The sequence below is a fragment of the Lampris incognitus genome, chromosome 20 (assembly GCF_029633865.1).
Source record: "Lampris incognitus isolate fLamInc1 chromosome 20, fLamInc1.hap2, whole genome shotgun sequence".
Classification (NCBI taxonomy): domain Eukaryota; kingdom Metazoa; phylum Chordata; class Actinopteri; order Lampriformes; family Lampridae; genus Lampris; species Lampris incognitus.
In genome coordinates this window covers 9,440,212-9,461,130 of record NC_079230.1, presented here as the reverse complement: position 1 = coordinate 9,461,130, position 20,919 = coordinate 9,440,212, and the positions used below count along the sequence as shown (strand labels likewise).

General features: G+C 46.5%; 1 protein-coding gene and 1 non-coding gene across 4 annotated transcripts in view; one reads left to right on the top strand and one right to left on the bottom strand.

The window, feature by feature from the left end:
• Window positions 1-2,415: 2,415 nt before the first annotated feature.
• On the top strand, window positions 2,416-2,488 carry trnak-cuu (transfer RNA lysine (anticodon CUU)). Its single transcript has one exon. It is a non-coding gene; the product is annotated as a tRNA-Lys (tRNA).
• A 2,448-nt stretch (window positions 2,489-4,936) lies between these two features.
• Window positions 4,937-20,919, bottom strand: part of khnyn (KH and NYN domain containing) — a 17,887-nt gene continuing 1,904 nt past the window's right edge. The window contains exons 3-9 of one of the 3 annotated variants that reach the window (XM_056300620.1): window positions 19,175-19,309; window positions 15,699-17,707; window positions 13,869-13,999; window positions 12,931-13,033; window positions 11,937-12,044; window positions 8,718-8,819; window positions 4,937-7,823 (exon numbers count right to left, since the gene is read on the bottom strand). In XM_056300620.1, the coding sequence (XP_056156595.1) occupies window positions 7,478-7,823; window positions 8,718-8,819; window positions 11,937-12,044; window positions 12,931-13,033; window positions 13,869-13,999; window positions 15,699-17,707; window positions 19,175-19,309 (2,934 nt within the window). In that variant the 3' untranslated portion in view covers window positions 4,937-7,477. Of the gene's footprint in view, window positions 7,824-8,717; window positions 8,820-10,741; window positions 10,991-11,936; window positions 12,045-12,930; window positions 13,034-13,868; window positions 14,000-15,698; window positions 17,708-19,174; window positions 19,310-20,919 lie in introns of those variants that run through there. The other 2 variants (XM_056300621.1, XM_056300622.1) reach the window with 2 other exon arrangements.

Sequence of the window (20,919 nt, the reverse complement as noted above, 5' to 3'; positions counted from 1 at the left end):
TGTCACGAAATCCTTCATTGTTGGATCCTCACACATTTCGTTCTTCTCGCAATGCTCCCACAGACGGGGAAAGTGCAACTTCCTGCCATGAATGTCTCTCTCCAAAAGGTTCAGCTTTGACCAGAAAGCTTCAACCGCCTCATACTTGTCTGCAACAGTGTGGTTCTTACCTTGTAATTTCAGATTAAGGTGATTTAGATGAGACATGATGTCACACAAAAAACAAAAAAATCACATATGCCATCACCTTATTGTCACTTAAACACCTCTGATATTCTTGAGGTTTTTGGCTCCGCAGTCCAGATAAAAATGACCCAAACTCATCGCGCAGGTCACACACCTTCTCCAACACACGGCCTTTGCTCAGCCAGCGAACATCATTGATGCAGCAAAAGATCTTTGTGTTCCGCTCACATTTCCTCCAGCAGTGCTCTGAACGGGCGGTGTTGCAGACTAGAACTCTCGCGAACGAAACTCACCAGTCTCGCCACAGTATCCATCGCCTCTTTCATTTCCCCACACAGTTTAGTGCACAACACTGATTTGTGGATAATGCAATGAAATGCTAAGAGCACTGGGTTAACAGCGGCAAGCCTGCTTACCAAGCCCTTGTGTTGTCCCACCATGAACGGAGCCCCATTATTCAGTAACTAGACCCAGATGCTTCTGCAGTGGCGCCGTAAGTGGGTATAATGTTATGAAGATTCTAAGGGCGCCAGACTAGAGGGGGCGCCACAATGGTGCTAAAAAAAATTTTTTTTATAAATTTATTTCTCGTTTTTCCCCTTATCCCACTCGATTACCCAATGGCATACAGCCAGATCTTGTCAAAGACCTCTCTGATTCGTGATCCACAGGAAGGAGAGATCCACAGGAAAGCGCCCACAGGTTCAATCTGGGCTATGGTGGTTTCACATTCCTTTTTGTTAAGAGCATTTTATAAGGAAATTTGTCAAACTAAGGAGATGGGTCCCTTATTGGAGAAGCTGTTGATGAGGGGATTGTTGGGCAAGCTGGTAGCATGGGATGAAGGTCGAGGAAGGGGTTTAGTGTTTAGAGAATTAAGGAAAATAATAAAAAAATTATTTGATTAATTAAATAAATGAAGGGCGCTCAGTCATATTCCTTATAGGGGCGCAAAATCCCTGGCGGCACCCCTGTGCTTCTGTATGGCTTGTGAGCAAATTTATTTCTCTGGGTCTTACAAGTTTATTAAGCGGTATGTCTGCAAAGAAGTTCTGCAGATGTAGATCAACATTGTCAAAGCAAATATCGCATCTGTAGTGCTCTTTTGTGGCATGAAACCATACTGCTGCTCGCTAATCATCCCCTTGCTTCTTAAAACTAGCATCCACCACTGTTTCCCTTATCTTCATGCTGTGGCTGATCGACTACCTCTGTAGTTACTACAGGGCGGAACGTTGGCGCAGTGGTTAGCGCGGTCGCCTCACAGCAAGAAGGTCCTGGGTTCGAGCCCCAGGGTAGTCCAAACTTGGGGGTCGTCCCGGGTCATCCTCTGTGTGGAGTTTGCATGTTGTCTGCGTGGGTTTCCTTCTCCGGGTGTTCTGGTTTCTTCCCACAGTTCAAAGACCTGTAGGTCAGGTGAATCAGTCATACTAAATTGTCCCTAGGTGTGTGTGTGTGTGTGTGTGTGTGTGTGTGTGTGTGTGTGTGTGTGTGTGTGTGTGTGTGGCCCGGCGGTGTGTCCAGGGTGTCTCCCCGTCTGCTGCCCAATGACTGCTGGGATAGGCTCCAGCATCCCCGAGAGCATGATAAGCGCTTTGGATAATGAATTAATGGATAGACCCAGATGCTGTTAGGCTGAGCTACAATAGGCGATGCTTTGTGAAGAGAATTTATAGGTTTCATTTAATGTATTGTATGATACATATATATAAGTTCTAATCTTCTCTTTCTCTCCTGCTCTTTGAAATACACACACATACATAGACACATACATCGACACATACATACATACATACATACACATAGGTACACAAGTTCCCGGTACCAGTCTGTACCAAGTTCACACACACACATACAAACACACATACACATGATTTGAAGTCCATGGGAACCTTGAATTGAAATGTTCCAGATGTTTGTCCTTACACTGAGATCTTCAATCATTGGCTATCTTCTTCAAGTGACACTCACATGCACTAAATGTGCACTCCAATACACATTTAGTTGGACCCTTGAAATGTTCTAGTTGTTTGGACAGTACTTAAAACCGTGATCGGAGAAAGCATCATTAATCTTCATTTAGACAGACCTTTCAGCTGCTGCCGGTTTAGTTTGTGATTGTACAATGTTCAGTAAATACTTGGAAAAGAATTAGTTTGTGTTTTGCCTTTTCCACTAACCACACATGGCACACAATCCACTTTAGAGAGGCTTTGATCTTCCACATTTAATTGGCTAGCTCAGTCAGTAGAGCATGAGACTCTTAATCTCAGGGTTGTGGGTTCGAGCCCCATGTTGGTTTGAGTTGTGTGTGTGCGTGTGTGTGTCGGCCCTGTGATGGTCTGGCGGCCTGTTCAGGGTGTCTCCCCACCTGCCGCCCAATGACTGCTGGAATAGGCTGCAGCATCCCCGCGACCCTGAGAGCAGGATAAACGGTTCGGATAATGGATGCCTCTGAAGGAAACCCACGCAGACACGGGGAGAACATGCAAACTCCATACAGAGAACGACCCGGGATGAACCCCCCCCCAAGGTTGGACTACCCTGGGGCTCGAACCCAGGACCTTCTTGCTCTGAGGCAGCTGTGCTAACCACTGCGCCACTGTGCCGCCCAGTACACAATTAATTACAATAATTTTCAAAATTATCACTCTCCAGTGGTGTAAGGCAGTAATGACGGGCCCCAGTGCCCACTCATCAGCAGTCACTCAGGGTCAAGTATGACCGTCCTCCCGCTGGGTCCTCAGGTGGGCATAGAGGTTGATCCTGGAGCCGCAAAATGGGAGGATGCCTGCACGTGACAGCTTTTTTTCTTTTCTTTTTTTTGATTTTTCTCCCTTTTTCTCCCAATTGTACTTGGCCGATTACTCCACCCTTCTGAGCCGTCCCGGTCGCTGCTCGACCCCCTCTGCCGATCCGGGGAGGGCTGCAGACTACCACATGCTTCCTCTGATACATGTGGAGTTGCCAGCCGCTTCTTTTCACCTGACAGTGAGGAGTTTCATCTGGGGGACATAGTGCGTGAGAGGATCACGCTATTCCCCCCCAGTTCCCCCTCCCCCGTGAACAGGTGCCCAACCGACTAGAGGAGGCGCTAGTGCAGCGACCAGGACACATATCCACATCTGGCTTCCCACCCGCAGACACGGCCAATTGTGTCTGTAGGGACGCCCAACCAAGCCACAGGTAAACAGGGGATTTGAACCGGTGATCCCTGTGTTGGTAGGCAGCGGAATAGACCGCCATGCCACCCAGACGCCTGCGTTACAGCTTTTTATGTGGATTGGCTGATGCACCTGTAGCCACCACATGGTCCTTGGCAGGGGGTGGCCAGAGTCCAATTTCATGGGGAACCAAGAATATTGGGGACCACCCTCTGTTGCAGCCTTCATCCGCCTTCACTGCTGTTGTGACCTGGAGACATCTTCCGCCAGTTCCACTGTTGAGGTCTTTGTTGGATCGTGCTTTGTCTGGAACCTCCCCTTCAATTCAATTCAATTTATTGTCATTAAAAAACAATGTGCAGGCACATGTTAAAAATGAAATGAGGGCTGTGGCTTCACCAAACAGTGCAAGACAGACACAGACCAACACAGCAAACACAGTATAAGATATACACACATGAAGACCAAAAGCTAAAAATAAGTTAAAAAAGGGCAAGAGTATAGAATATTTAAAAATATCTACGGACATTCAGTGGGTGGCCAGGTTCAGGTGGGCAACAGCTTGTGGAAAGAAGCTGTTTTTGAGCCTTGTAGTGCGGGCTCTGAGGCTGCTGTTACGCCTCCCAGAGCACATGGGGGGAGAACAGTCCATGGTTGGGGTGGGTGGGATCTCTGCTGATGCTCAGACCCCTTCGAAGGCAGCGATTGTGATAAATGTCTTTTATGGCTTGCCTTGACCTATTCACCTTGGGTGACCCTACCAGGAGCCAAGCTCCGGACGGCATAGCTCTTGGCATCATTGGTACATGCAAGCTTCTCCACCATGGCTAGGTGGCAATCCAGGAGTGCCCCATAGTTACTAGTTAACTAACGTTATGTTTATTGTTGACATCGATAAACTGTTTCTGCAGTCAGTTTAGCTAGCTGACGTCGGCTTCACAGAACAGAGACATGTTCACCAGCTGCTCTCCATGACTGAACTGTATGGAGAAATCATAGCTGGCGGTGTAAACTGTAAATCACAACATGCACTGATGAGTCATTATTGTAATTCAAAATCCTCTACTGCAAACATGTCGTGTCGTGGTGTAAATCATGTGTACAGTATTGAGTACAGTAATAATGTTATACTAGCTTGCTATGCTAATGTTAGCATGGTTGTTGACACACCACTGAGGGCAGCGGTGCTGATGCTAGCTGAACTGCTGCACCGCTGGTCGGGGGGGGGGCGTGTGTGGGCTTATAAAAAAGCCAAAGGAATCTGATCTAGGGAGCTTTGCCACCTTCACCTCCTGTTCTTTCCTCTCTTGTCTCTTCATACTGCTGCTTTTATGTCTGGGATGCATGACCGCTCGCTTGGCTTGCAGACGCGCTCAGCTTGTCAGTCTTGATGTTCAGCTTCTGCACCTATAGTATCGTCTCGACACATGATCAAATAGAGACCTGACAATGGACAGCATTCATATTACCCAGCATTCATCACTGCATATCTGTATATGACAAAAATGCCAAAGAAAATAAGATATTCATGTAATTGAATAGTTTTTTATAGTATTTATAGTTTATGTAGTAGAATAAGCATATCATTTTGTAGACAGGCTTTTTTTTTATTTTTGTTTTTACAAAAAATAAAAACCACGGTGGAGATGGGTTTGCCTTTTCGAGGGCATATATACCAAATGGCACCATAATTAAACACAACAATAGTAACAATGTATCTTTTTCATACTCGGATGCTTTACACATTGTGGCGAGTTGGTATGAAAGAAGCAGGCAGGAGGCAGGAATGTCGTTTGAGTGGCAACTCCCGTGTCCCATACACTACATGACACCAGAAGGGCCCATTTATTTTTGCCCCCCAGAATGGTTGCTGAACAGTGGCTCCCCCCCCCCTCCCCCCCCCGAGGTCAATATTAAAAACATCTGTCTTAGTCGCGGTCATACAGTCAGTCCATCAGTAAAATGGTCTTCTATTCAGTCCGAGTCGAACTCCCAAACAAACAACACAACAATAACCAAAACATGAACTAAAACGACAAATTTTTTTTTAATTTTCCCCCTTTTTCTTTCCAGTTGTCCCTGGCCAATCACCCAGCTCTCCGAGCTACTCTGGTCACTGCTCCATCCCCTCTGCCAATCTGGGGAGGGCTGCAGACTACCACACGCCTCCTCCGATACATGTGGAGTCGCCAGCCGCTTCTTTTCACCTGACAGTGAGGAGTTTCGCCAGGGGAACGTAGCGCGTGGGAGGATCACGCTATTCTCCCTCCCGAACAGGTGCCCGACCGACCAGAGGAGGCGCTAGTGCAACGACCAGGACATATACCCACATCCAGCTTCCTACCCACAGACACGGCCAATTGTGTCTGTAGGGATACCCGACCGAGCCGGAGGTAACACAGGGATTCAAACCGGCGTTCCCCATGTTGGTAGGCAATGGCTATGTGGATGCCCATCCTAAAACCACAGTTTGAACACAAATGTTAACAGTCCCAGAATCCCTTGCGCTCCCCAGCACAGAACTGTCGATAGTCAGAGCGACAGCCCTCTGCGGTCGCAACAATATGTAAAAAACAACACACCAAAACGCATAAAACACACAACATAAATCACACATTAAAGGCAATTCTGAAGAGGAGAGTTTTCATTAATGATGTGAATATGGACAGATTGGTGCAGTTTCTGAATATGGACAGATCGGTGCAGTTTCTGATGTGTTTGGGGGGAGTTTCAGAGGAAGGGGGAAGTGATGGAGAAGGCTTTCGATAGAACATGAGTTCTACTTTGAACACAGGCGTAATTCCGAAGTGGCAAGCTGAATCACTTGCAAGGGCCCGTTCTCCGTCCAACACATTGTTGGAGGATCCTTTCCCTCACTTTGAGTAGGCTCTCGACTCCCCCCACCCCCCAATTATTTCTCAGCGGATCTGCACAAATCAAGTTGGTGACCTATTCTGGGTTCAAAACAGCGAATTTCACGGAAAGGTGACAAGTTTGCATGCCTCTACTGAATTAGATAGGCCTGAAACAAAGCAGTTTATAGATTAAAAACTCTTGACTAATATGTCAGTGCATCACAATATATAAATAAATTCCACCATATATACAAAAGGACATAAGTTGTATGTCTTCATTGTTTCAAATTACTCTTAAAACTTTGCTTTGTGTTCAAAAGTCCCTTTGAGAAACTCACGAAGTCAAGTTACGCGAAGACCAAATCTGTGAATAAAACTGATTCTGATTTATTCAGGCGATTCTCACCAGACCTGTTAACCTGCGGACTTTTGTGAAACAATCGGCGTCTAGACGAGACTACTTTCCATCATGTGACTGATTTCATGCAGAAGTCTGTATTGTTTATAGGGGTGGGGAATACCCGCAGTGAGGTGAGACTGAAAAAGTCACTTAGATGAGTGATGAAACGTTTCTCCCAATAAACGTTTTGTCCAGATGAACTGATCCAAATTTCTGTGATACAAACAACCAATATTATGAGTTTCAGTCTCTCTCCATACTTTACCTTTGGCTTCTCCTTTGACACAGTCTGTAGTGGAAGCGGTGGATAGGGTGACCAGATTTTCAAAATCCCAAACCGGGTCCCTAAAAAGTGCACTGCACGTTTGTGCACGCGCACACGCATATGCACGTGCTCACAAGCTTGTCTGTCTCGCCGGACATGATACATTGAAGGATTTTTATCCCCTCCCACCAGAAAAGACAGGCTAGAGTAGCCGGGTCTCGGGACACCCAGCTTGAAACTGGGACAATCCCAGACAAACCGGGACATCTGGTCACCTTAGCGGTGGGGAAAGGTCCACATGAAGGCTTTGGATGCTTCTTTGTTTGGTCTCTGTCAGGACTGTATGGCAAACGCACAACGTCTGGGCTTCCTTCAGTTCCAGATTTTTTCAGTTTTCAGTTCTTTGTATCGTTCAAAATTTAAAACGGACACAATGGATTTGTATCAAATAACACCTAAGAAGGTAACAACAAAAACAGGTAATGAATTGAGCTGAACCCTGATTTTTTAAAAAGCGGATTATCTTTCACCTTGGACCCATCATGTCCCATTGGGCTCAGTGAAACCAAAGATCCCTTCTGACTAGATGATTGCTGTATGGGGTATTTTAGTCCATCTGCTGCTCCAAGATGAGGTGAGACAGGGAGTTGATGTCTGTCTCCGTGGGGTGGCTCTGCAGGACCAGTGTCACCATACAGGCCTGGTCCGGAAAGACCTGACAGAGGCTCTCTCTCAGCCTGGCCGTCTCCTCCAGGCTCCTTTCTGTAACGGGCCCCGGGCCATGACCAGTCCTTCCCTTCCCTTTCCCCCTTGCCCCTCCCATCTCAACATCCATAGCACCCCCTTGTTTTCGATCGCGGAAGTGGAGAACTTCCGTCTGGGAGCGGGGTGTTTTGGAGGCGGGGAAAGGGGAGGCCACCCCAGCGAAAGAGTGACAGCCCGGGTCAGGGGGTCTGAGGGAAAAGAGAGAAATTCAGTGGTACAACTGTTGATGTATGCCTGCACGAAGAGAAAAGTGGTAAGAAAAATCTATATGTTTAATTACCATGGCATCATGGTCATAAGATAGCGTGAAGATTGAGGACAGGAAATGTACACACAGTCACTGATGGTTCTGAGCGACCAAATTTCAAATGAAGTGACTTGGGGGCACGATTGTATTGTAATGGACCGCGTTACCTTGGTTCGTAGTCTTTGTTTTGACAATAATGCTAAATTAATCACTGTCAGAAAATGAGCATGTTCTCCACCAACTGAAATAGTGTTCAACACAGTCGTGTAATAAGACAAGCTGAATACCTAAGCTTAACCCTTACCTTAACCACTAGCAATGTCATTGGCTTTCATGAATCCGGGTGGGAGTTTCACATCAAAGTCTATGAAAGACGTGCCACATCTCCATACAGATGGTTATAAACTGTCATTTATTGACACTTTGTCAATAGTGTCAGTATACAATAGTGTCAATATATGATACCATGAGATGAGAATGCATTGCAATGCCAGTAGCTAGCTACAAACGCTAGTAGGTTTAGCTAAGTATGCTAGCAGGGTCATAAACCAGCTAGACCCTGCATACATGTCATCTGATTTTCCGACTAATTAGTCCATAAATTGACAGAAAAAGGACATATTAGTAAACTTCACACACACACACACACACACACACACACACACACACACACACACACACACAGGAACAAGGAAACATACAGGGAAAGTTGACATGCTCCAATCATCAGATGTCTCATAGCTCAAGCTGGCGTTGTTGTTTTGGCGACTAAATCCAAGTAGCGACTCAGTCAGCTATAACAACATATTGTGCGTGTGCCTGGTGTTGAAGATACCTGTGCTGTGAATTTAAAAACACGTCCAGGTGTGGCCCTCCTCTCCCCAACGGATCATCCGGCACCATGAAGAGATCACCGACAAATGTGTACTGAAGAAGTCTGTAAAACAAAAAACACATCATGTCGCTAGTAGCTCTGTAACTTGCGTATCTTTGTCCTAAGCTTGAATCATGATAACTGTTACAATGTTACAGTTTCATGTAGCGGACGCTTTTATCCAAAGCAACGTACGTCTAAGAGTTAATGCAACACAAGCAAGGATCTAGTCAGGAGGCGACAACTCAAGTAAGTGCCAAAAGATTAGGTTCAAGTCCGATAGGACATAGGCGTCAACAGGCAGTGCACAAAGGCAATGCATAGGGAGCATGGAAGCGATTTTTTGTTGTTGTTGTATTTTTATTAATACCGTCAGGTGTGGAGGTGTTGGAGAAAGAGCTGGGTCTTTAGCTTCTTCTTAAAGATGGAGAGGGACTCAGTGGGTTGAATGGAGTTTAGTAACTCATTCCACCACCGGGGAACTACAGAAGAGAAGAGTCTAGCTAGTGACTTAGCGCTCCGTTGTGGCAAAAGTGCCAGGGGCCTTTCATTGGCAGAGCGTAGTGAGCGGGACTGCGTGTAGACCTGAAGGAGGGGGTTCAGGTAGGCGGGAGCGATTTTACTTGCTGTTTTGTAAGCGAGCATTAAGGTTTTGAATTTGATGCGGGCAGCAACTGGGAGCCAGTGGAGGGAAATGAACAGTGGAATGACGGGCTGTTTTGGGTTGGTTGAAGACCAGACACGCCCCCATGTTCTGGACCATTTACAGAGCCCCCCCCCCTTTTTTTTTTCTCCCCGATTGTATCTGGCCAATTACCCCACTCTTCCGAGCCATCCTGGTCGCTGCTCCACCCCCTCTGCCAGTCCGGGGAGGGCTGCAGACTACCACATGCCTCCTCCGATACACTTGGAGTCTCCAGCCACTTCTTTTCACCTGACAGTGAGGAGTTTCACCAGGGGGACGTAGTGTGTGGAAGCATCATGCTATTACCCTCAGTCCCGCCCCCCAATGGGCACCACGGCCGGCCAGAGGAAGCGCTAGTGCAGCAACCAGGACACATATCCACATCTGGCTTCCCACCCGCAGACACGGCCAATTGTGTCTGTAGTGATGCCCAACCAAGCCGGAGGTAACACAGGGATTCGAACTGGAGATCCCTGTGTTGGTAGGCAACGGAATAGACCACTATGCCACCCAGATGCCCCTTGCAGAGGTTTGAAAGTGCATGCAGGGAGACCTGCCAGTAAGGAGTTGCAGTAAAGTTGCATGATAAAAAGGTTCCTAACAAACGTGTACTGAAGAGGTCCAGGAAAGAATCGGCATACTCCATCAGCGCAGTAAGCTGAGTTGGTCTACTGCGCTGATCAGTGGCTATGGATCCTTTTTGCTGCAAGACAGGATCCAGACTGAGTATTAATTTGCACTTAATTGCAATGTCAGGCCGAATTTAATTTTGCTGTGGCTCTTCAAAACACATGAGTGGTTTTTCTCATATCAAAGAAAAGGTTCTATATGAAAAATACAGATTAAATTTTTAAAAAAAAACTTCAAGTGCTCGGTAAAGTTTTAACATAATTTGAGGGGCAAGTGACCTTTTCATGCTTATCTCGTGGTCCCATATTTCATGCTATCGCTCCTAGTGTGTCTTTTTTTAGCATGTGCAGTCAGTGATAACTTTTAAAAATGTCCTCTTTTTTTCGTTGAACTCTTCGATCAAGAGAAAGTTTGTTAGGCACATTCGCTTTATCACGCAACATCCTTTTTTCATTATCGGAACTGTCGCACACATTTTCACCTAACAGGCGGCCAATACAACCACAGACTTCTGCTGTTGGTCACTACTGAGAACGCTCCACGACCGCTGTTGAGGGCCAAACTTAATATGTATCATTAATAATACATCAGCGTGGCATGGTGGTGCAGTGGTTAGCGCGGTCGCCTCACAGCAAGAAGGTCCTGGGTTCGAACCCTAGAGTAGTCCAACCTTGGGGGTCATCTCCGCTCATCCTCTGTGTGGAGTTTGCATGTTCTCCCCGTGTCTGCGTAGGTTTCCTCCGGGTGCTCCGGTTTCCTCCCACAGCCCAAAGATATGTAGGTCGGGTGAATCGGCCGTGCTAAATTGTCCCTAGGTGTGAATGTGTGTCGGCCCTGTGATGGCCTGGCGCCCTCTCCAGGGTGTCTCCCCGCCTGCCGCCCAGTGACTGCTGGGATAGGCTCCGGCACCCCTGCGACCCTGAGAGCAGGATAAGCGGTTTGGATAATGGCTGGAAGGATAATACATCATTGTTCCAAACTATGTATCATCTTTGTCAGTATCTGCTCACTTGAGTACAAATGACCTGCCTTGGACACTAGGGGGAGTGTTGAGAAAGTGAAGAGGAGCACAGGTCAGATAGGCAGGTGTTGCATGCTGGGAGAAGCGCCCAGTTTTTTTTTGGCTAAGTTGCATTGGCTGAGGGTTGGGAAGCCTCTATCAAGGCTACAACCTGTGATACACCAGCCCCTCCCTGAGTGGTTCATTTTATTTCTACAAGTCACTGCTGTAGCAGCTGAAGATCAAGTGCCTTCATAAAATATATAACACGTGAACATGGAGCGAATTACTCCACTAGAAAATCAACGTAATAACAAAACCTGATTGAAAATGCATCATGTAGCTCCCTAATTTTGAGTAAACTAGCAAAATAAAATGTCTTTTAGTTTAAAAGTAACTGTAGATTAACTTATGATGATTCATTAGAGAGGGGAATTTTACCACTAACAGCCATGTAACTCTCAAACGAACTACTTTAATACATATACTCTTTCTGCTCATGGTTGTTAACCCTGTGTATGCAATATTTGCAACTTTTGGAAAACCCCTAAAGTGGATTGTGAAATTATGTGAAATGACACAGCAGCAAGAGAAGACCCATATCCTGCCTCTACGTTAGGAAATACTCAAGAGGATGTGCACTGTATGCATTTTCTGCAAATGTCAAAGTCTGGTGTAATTTACATACCTTGGTGCAAGTAAAAATACATGTCAGATAATTTGCCTTAAGGTAAACTGTTCCTTTGAAACGCTTCTGCAGAGAAAAACAATAATTGTACTTTGTGCACGCCCATTTTTTTTCTTCTCTCAACTCAAAATACAGTTGCTCCAAAAAACAAAAGCAAATAGGGAGAGCAAGACCGACCTCTTTTTGATGATATCCCTCCACACGTGGGACTCGTCCCACAAATCCCTCAGGTTGTCATTTGTCACAATTACACCATCCGTCTGCTGTGCGAGCTTCAGCATGAATCTGCAGCGGTGAGACAGACGACGCAGATGAAGCACATGGGAAAATAAACAGACACATTTTTGCCTCTTTATATGTTTTACCTGTTTGTGACAGTGTCACTTCTCCCCCCCCAATTATACTTGGGGCCAATTACCCCACTCTTCCGAGCTGTCCTGTTCGCTGCTCCACCCCCTCTGCTGATCCGGGGAGGTGCTGCGGACTACCCCATGCCTCCTCCGATACATGTGGAGTCGCCAGCCGCTTCTTTTCACCTGACAGTGAGGAGTTTCACCAGGGGGACATAGCGCGTGTGAGGATCACGCTATACCCCCCCCCCCCCCCCAAACAGGCGTCCCGACTGACCAGAGGAGACGCTAGTGCAGCGACCAGGACACATACCCAAATCTGGCTTCCCATCAACAGACACGGCCAATTGTGTCTGTAGGGATGCCTGACCAAGCCAGAGGTAACACGGGGGTTCGAACAGGCGATCCCTGTGTTGGTAGGCAACGGAATAGACCGCCACACCACCCGGACGCCCCTAAAAGTGTCACTTCTGATCATTCCATAAATCCTTATTTGCCTGCAAACTTATATATTCAGAGATGTTATGAGGAAGACAGATATTCCCTCACAGATACTCAGTTTTTTCCCCCACATTAGTGAACTACTTTTGTCAGTTCATGCCCTTTCCTTTGTTGAAGTTTGCTGCAGATGGCCAGTGTGTATGTGCAGTCCCTGGCCTGATATTAAAAATATAAACCTAGAACAACAAAGCTAATGCAGCAAAATACATACAAAGGCAAGACATAGCACAACCCAGATGACGAGATCTATGACAACACTGGTAAAGAAGACGGCACATACAGGGCACGAGACGAAACCAGTTAACCCGTCCATTACCCACCTGTCATCGTAGGAGCTGATCCTCTTGCCCTTCACCTCTCTGGACGGGGTGTAGGAGAGCAGGTTCAGCTCCTGCAGCTTAGAAAGGTAGTGCTGCTCTAAGACTGGAAAGAGGAATATGATTTGGGTGTAGGGTGAGAAAACACACACACACACACACACACACACACACACACACACACACACACACACACACATACACAGAGCAATGTGGTGAAGAAAGACACATTCAGACTCCCACCAACCCCTTCCCCTCTCTCTCTCTCTCTCTCTCTCTCTCTCTCTCTCTCTCTCTCTCTCTCTCTCTCACACACATGCACACATATAGACACTGTACAGACACCACAGCTCGATTCAAACAACCACGCATGTGCACACACACACACACACACTCTCTCTCTCTCTCTCTCTCTCCATCTGTCCCAAACACACAAATACACAGATGTGTATGTATCTATGCACGCACTTAGATTTCCAAGATTTGTTGTTGTTTGAAGTGTTTGACAGAAGTGTAAATGAGCTCAATAACGGTAAAAGAAAAGTATTAATGGTTTTTGTTTTGAAGCAGTAAAACGTTTTATTCATAATTCGGGTGTCGGTGAAAAATTAAATAAAAAGTGAATCTTTGTTATAAAAGTCTGAAAATGTTGATTTTCAAATGACAGATTAAATAAAAACAAAAAAATTGGCCGGAATTTTACCTAAAATGTATTAAGTAAATCGATTAGGGCCGAAAAGAGCGTTAACGTTAGTAAAACACAGGGTCATGCACACACACACACACACACACACACACACACACACACACACACACACACACACACACACATATCCATTCATGTATGAGCGCACGATCTTGTGTACATGGAAATACAGACCCATATGCCCTCATGCACATAAACACACAGACATGCCGTTGCCCACAACAGGAAGTGTTACCTTTGTTCATGGGGTCTCTCTTCTGCCTCCACCGGGGCACGAAGGTGCTGATGCGCCGGTGCCCTCGGTTCCAGAAGTACTGAACAGCCAGAGCGATGCCCCGACAGGAGAAGAACAGGCCTCGACCGTGACTAGAGGGTACCGGAAACAAGTCTGTCAGTCTGGCCCCAGAATAAGCTCCACACACCATTTGTCTGTGGTGAGCTTTTCACCAGCCAACTGACCGCGCAGCTGAGCTGATGGTGAATATGTTTTCTCACCAGTGTAATGTGACTATTATCATCCATCCATCCATCCATTATCCAAACCGCTTATCCTACACAGGGTCGCGGGGCTGCTGGAGCCTATCCCAGCAGTCATTGGGCGGCAGGAGGGGAGACGACCTGGCCGCCAGTCCATCACAGGGCCCCCCCCCCCCACACACACACACACAACCACACACATCCTCACCTAGGGACAATTTAGTATGGCCGATTCACCTGACCAACATGTCTTTGGACTGTGGGAGGAACCCGGAGCACCCGAGGGAAACCCACGCAGACACAGGGAGAATATGCAAAGTCCACACAGAGGACGACCCGGGACGACCCCCAAGGTTGGACTACCCCGGGGCTCAAACCCAGGACCTTCTTGCTGTGAAGCGACTGACCGTGCTAACCACTGTGCCACCGTGCCGCCCCTGATTATTATTTTTATTTTTTTAATTTTCCCCTCTTTTTCTCCCCAATTGTATCTGGCCTATTACCCCACTGTTCCAAGCCGTCCCGGTCGCTGCTCCACCACCTCTGCCAAACGGGGAGGGCTGCAGACTACCACATGCCTCCTCCGATACATGTGGAGTCGCCAGCCGCTTCTTTTCACCTGACAGTCAAGGAGTTTCGCCAGGGGGACGCAGCACATTGGAGGATCACGCTATTCCCCCCAGTTCTCCCTCCCCCCTGAACAGACACGCCAACTGACCAGAGGAGGCGCTAGTGCGGCGACCAGGACACATACCCACATCTGGCTTCCCACCTGCAGACACGGCCAGTCGTGTCTGTAGGGATGCCCGACCAAGCCGGAGGTAACACAGGGATTCGAACCGGCGATCCCCATGTTGGTAGGCAACGGAATAGACCGCTACGCTACCCGGATGCCCATGTGATTATTTTTTTAAGTTGTTTTTCCCTCAGAGAAGGGCCATGTTTAACCATGATTGCCAGGATGGTAGACAGAGATAGGAAATGCAGGGTTGGAGATAGAGAGAATGGTCAGAAATGCAGCAAAGGTCCTGCAGCAGATTCAGGCAAATGCTTTCATGGTAGGTGCGGATGTTATTGAGCGTCTGTTCCTAAATTCCTACTATTGCATCGCATACTATTGCGTCCCTTGTGCTTTGATATAGGCCAACCGTCAAGTCAGTTTTCATGTTTATGTAAAATGACATGCTAAACAATGAAATAAGTGGGTGACATTAGTCCTCATTTGAGAAAACGAAATTATATCATTTTATGACATTATTTTACTAAAATGCAAGTATGGTACATTATCAATTCACTATAAATTTTCTATGCCATACATGAATGTGGTTCATCTAAGGAGCCTTTCCCTATAAGGATTTGTTGAAGTCCCAAAAATGAATGAAGAATAGAAACTGCCCCACAACCCTGTACTGGATTAAGTGGGTCTAGATAATGAATGGATGGATGGACAGATGGCAACAAACTGAAGAGATAGGCAGACAAATTGTTAGATATAAAGATTGTGCCCTTAGGTTTTACAGCAAACATTTCCTTATATTTCAGCATTTTTTCAACATAAACATACCCCCACTCTTTCCCTACTTCCCACCTCATAGCCACGTTGCTCCCATCGATGATGATCAACCTGAGAGCTGACTCTCCAGGCTCGTTCGTCAGCTGGAGGGTAAAGGGTGTTTGCAGACCCTCCAGGAAGCGCTGTTCCCCAGTCACCACTGCCCCTGACGATGTGGCCGGAAAATCTTGCCTATTCTTCTTTCGGGGATTGTTCATGTCAGAAAAGTCATTGGGTTGACCTGAATGAGGTGTTGACACTGAGGGAAGAGTGGTGTTGATTGGAATGTGGGCAGGCTGAGTTTTTGGGTTAGGAATGTAGACAGGCTGAAGAAGGTGCTGTTTTGGGTTGTGGGTGAATTGAGGGGCTGTACTGGAGGTGTTGGCAGTTTGGGTGTTCTTTGTGGGGGGCTGGAGGTTGGTAAATGGGGGATTTAAGGAGGAGGGATAGGTAAGCACTGGGGGCCCTCTGACTTGAAGTGGGGTTTGTCGAGAATCATGCAACTCAGAAAGTTGGTGTTGGCTTGTCTGTGAGGTGAGCTGATTTGTCAGTATCTGATGGATTTCCATCCCATTTCCTCTTCCTCTTTCATCCTCTTCCCTTTCAGTTCTTTTCCCCACTCTTTGTGGCACTATGTCATCCACCTCACTTGGCCCTTCTCTCGCTGAATCAGTCCTGTGGAGTTCAGTGTCTCTCCTTTCAGTGCTCTCCTTCTGCAGTTCTAGGATCAACTGATGAGTGGTGAGATCGGGTAGCATATTGTAGACCTCGGCTACCTTCTCCTCCGTGTATCCACAGCTTGTTGCAGCTCTCTTCAACACGCCCAGGACAAAGTCTTCCTCAATTCCTTCTTCTCCCGCCTCCCTGCTACCATTTCCATCCCTTTTGCTCCCTCCATCCGCAACACTTTCCACCACCAAGTCTGGAACTGTGCTCCTTTCAACCCCTTTTTCCAGCCTTTCATCTAATCTACCTCTCTCCAGCCTCTTTTGTGCTCCTTCCTTTGGGTTTACTGCTCCCTCACCGATCCTATCTTCACACCTCAACATCTTTTCTTGAAAGCCTATTCCTCCTGACGCTCCCTCTTCTCTGTGCTCAGTCTTGTTTTGGCTGTTGCTCCCACCTTGATCTTCTCTCCGAGGCTGGCGCTTCTGTGCATCCTGGTCATTGTGGTCCTGTTCCTGCTGGACCAGGTCCAGTATTTGCGAGGCCTCTTTGGGTCCCGTTCGGGCTAGAACGCGCCTCACCACGTTCTCAGTATAGCCCATGGCTGTGAAGAACTTCAGCAGTAGCCCAAACTCTTTCCTGCTTCCTACAGATAGTAGCAACTCTCCTTCTTCTTCCTCCTCCTTGATTTCCAACTCTGGCTGTCCCTCTTCTTCCACCTCCTGTGGGGAGCGGACATGTTTTTCTTTTGCCTCGCCTGCCCTCCCTTGGGTACTCACAGAGTTGGAGTTTGAGAATGAACCAAATGGATCCCTTGGTATATGACTGCCCCACCTATCTGTATGTGATGCAGTTTGAGACTTAAATGGTGTCGGTTGGGATGAATTCCCATATGTGTCCATATTTTGTTGATTAAAGTCTGAATTGTCTTTGACATTGGAATGTCTAAGAGGCATTGTGGAGGAGGGACTATCCAATCGCTCCTTGGACTCGTCATCTAATCTGGCCCTTGCAATCTTGTCAGTCAGTGTACTGTATAATCCCTGGCTCTCACTCTTTCCATGGTCATATCTCTTTGCAGTAGAGTCCTCAGGACCCTGGGTTGAGCTAAACCCAGATTCTGTCACCAAATCCAGTAGAGCTTCCTTTACAGCTCCTGGCAGCACCAGAAGATCCAGTGTGTGTCTGTCCTCCCATTTCTCCACCAACAACTTGAAGGCCCGGCGTGAATCCAGTGATTCACCTGATGGCCTGTCCCCAAACTTGGTGTGACGGTCCTGGGTACCCTCGGATCTCTCAACCAGGTCTGTGATTAAGGAGTAGGCCCGCACTACTGGCTCAGTCAGACCTGAAATAAGCAGGAAGCCTTGAGAGCCAACCTGATTTGGGGACAGAAGAGAACAATGAGACATTATTGACATCCATTTTAATGTAATTAGAATAAAATCTAATAAAATTTGGTAAAAATCTAAGAGGGGAGAGCACCGTTGGTGTGTCCAAGTCATTTAAAATTTCCCTCTCTGAATGGAATTTTCAGTTAAACTTTCCAACATCTTAAAAGTTAAAGCCTGAAGATTTAGATGAAAACAAAGTACTTTCGGATTCTTTCTACCACTGGCGTATCACTGGTGTATTTAAGACAATAGCTTATCTATTAATATCAAAATCATGAATTCTTTTGTTGTTAATTAATTGGTTACTGTTGGATTGGACTTTCCCTAGAAAAGTGATATGGGGCAGAGCATTTTAGGGCTTCACCACAGCAGATTAATGGAGTAGAATAAGGTGAGTGGTAGTGTTTGAAGACGAAGCAAAGTTATTGGGACTAACAAGAAGATATGGCAGAACAAGCTCAGAAAATATTTGCCAGTGGACACTACAACAATTCTAGCGAAGACCCAGGTTAAAACACGTTTATTCATTTGGTGATGAGGAAGATGCTGATTCAGTAACACCGGTGAGTCGGATCTGTGTGATTTATTGTGGTCAAAAACCAATCCAGTCAAAGAAGCCATCTTTGTGAAGAGGGAACGACCATCCCTGAACTGAGGGGTGGGCCTAAGAGTACATCTGTCACCATCTCTTCTCTCTCAAAAAATGTTGTGTCCAGATGAACTGATTCAACTTTTTTGAATCATTGATTGTGTATTTATGCATGCTCAATAATCCGGAGAAGGATATTTCAGAAAATTGAATCAGTTCATCTGGACACAAGGTTTGAGAGAAACGTTTCATCACTCATCTAAGTGACCTCTTCAGTCTCAACTGACCGCAGGTGTCCCCACCCTTATAAACAGTAGAGTGGTGTAACGACTGAAAACAACAATTGGTTTCATCTGCAAATTGTCGTGACCATTAACTAGAGTTACAATGGCCATGTGTATTATTCGGAGGATTGGGGAATGGTTGCAATCACAGCATTGTAAGATGGCGACAGATGTACCTTTAGCCCCCCCCCCCGGTTCAGGGAGGGTGGGAGTGGGGATACCTGCAGTCCGTTTAGACTGAAGAGGTCACTTAGATGAGTGATGAAATGTTTCTTTCAATCAACGGGTCCAGATGAACCGATTCAACTTCTGTATCACTGATTGTGTAACACAGGATGAAAATTAATTCTCGGTAGGCGATCACAGATAGTTGTACACTATGTCTAGTTAGTGGCTAAATTATAGTATCTAAAAATTTAAATTGTAACGCTGAAAAATGTTATTTACTCTATTTCATAAATTTTGTTGGTACACTCCTCTCCCCCTCACCCCCCCTTCCCACCCACCTAATTTCACAGAAACTAGGCTGTCTTATTGACTTTAAATGCAACTCTACAGTGGAGTCCATCCCCAAATTACCACTATATGGGCTGATGTGGTTTTCATCAGGCAGTCCATGAACAACCCTCGGGCTCCACAGAAGACACAATTGAGGATCCCAGGGTAGGAAAACTCCTGCTGCTGTTCCTGAGCCAAAAATCCTCTTATAAACAACTGAAAGAGGGAAAGAAACGAATTTTACAGAAGCGAATGTCTCCAAACGTTGCTGAGAAATGAGCTATAATAAGAATATATCTTCATGCATGCTCAATAAACCAGGTAAGTAAATCACAGTTAGTTGAATCAGTTCATCTGGACACAACGTTTATGGAGAGAAATGTTTCATCACTCATCTAAGTGACCTCTTCAGTCTCAATTGACTGCAGGTATCCCCACCCTTATAAACAGTACAGTGGCATAACGACCAAAAACAACGATCAGTTTCATATGCATTCAGAACACTATGGATTTTGTGGATAAGGTGAGGGACATTATTATGGAGGGGGATAAAAAAATGGTCTCTTATGATGTCACGTCTCACTTCACCTGTGTTCCTGTTGATGAAGCAGTGGAGGTGGTCCATATGAAATAACAAAACGACTCCCACCCTTAGCAGTAGGGCCACCCTGAACACTGACGAAGTGTGTCTGTTCCTGAAGCTGTGTCTTCAGTCCACATACATCACATACAGGGAGCAGTACTATAGGCAGAGGCATGGGTGTGCTATAGGTTCTCCAGTCTCACTTGTAGTGGCCAACTTGTTTAAGGAGGAAGTGGAATAGGGGGCTCTGATATCCTATCCAGGGACACCACCTAGCCATTGGTTCAGCTTTGTGGATGACACCTGGCTTAAAATTAAATCTCAGGACGTACCACTTTTCACCAGCCACATTAACTCTGTGGACAACCACACCAAGTTCATCAGGGAGAATGTGAAAAATGACAGGTTAGCCTTCTTAGACTGAAATTGCAATTGGTGATGGGGGGGGGGCAATTGATTGTCGATGTTTACCATAAACCAACACATACTGATCAGTACTTAAGGTTTGACTCTCATCAGCCACTGGAGCACAAAAACTAGGGAGTCATCAGGACGCTGTACCACCAAGCTGATAACGTCCCCACCGACACAGCGGCCGGGGAAGGGGCAAAATCCCACATTAAACAGGCCCTGGTTAAGTGTGGCTATCCTAATGCCCAAACAGTGCACCAGCCAATCGAAGAGAGGAGAAGGACAACAGCTGCCTAAGCGTAAACCGGTGGTGATTCTGTATGTGGTGGGTGTGTCAGAGCAGTTGAGACACACATTTTACAAACACTGTGTCTCAGTTGCTTTCAAACCCTAAAACACGCTGTGTCAGAAATTGGTCAACCCCAAGGATCGGGTCCTCCGGCACAAACAGAGCAATATAGTATACGCGGTTAAGTGCCGGGAGGGTTGACGCTGGCCAAGAGGATGGCACAACACAGAAGAACTAACACGTCAGGCCTGGACTCTGCAGTCTACACCCATCTACAGGCCAGTGGACACTTTCAATGATGAGGATGTGCACATCCTTGATAGGGAGGAACACTGGTTTGAACGGGGAGTCAAAGAGGCCATCTATGTGAGGAGGGAACGACCATCACTGAACCGGGGGTGGGGGCGATTGTTGCTTTTTGTCGTTATGCAGCTGTATTGTTTATAAGGGTGGAGAAACCTGCGGTCAGTTGAGACTGAAGAGGTCACTTTAAATGAGTGATGAAACATTTCTCTCAATAAACGTGTCCAGATGAACTGATTC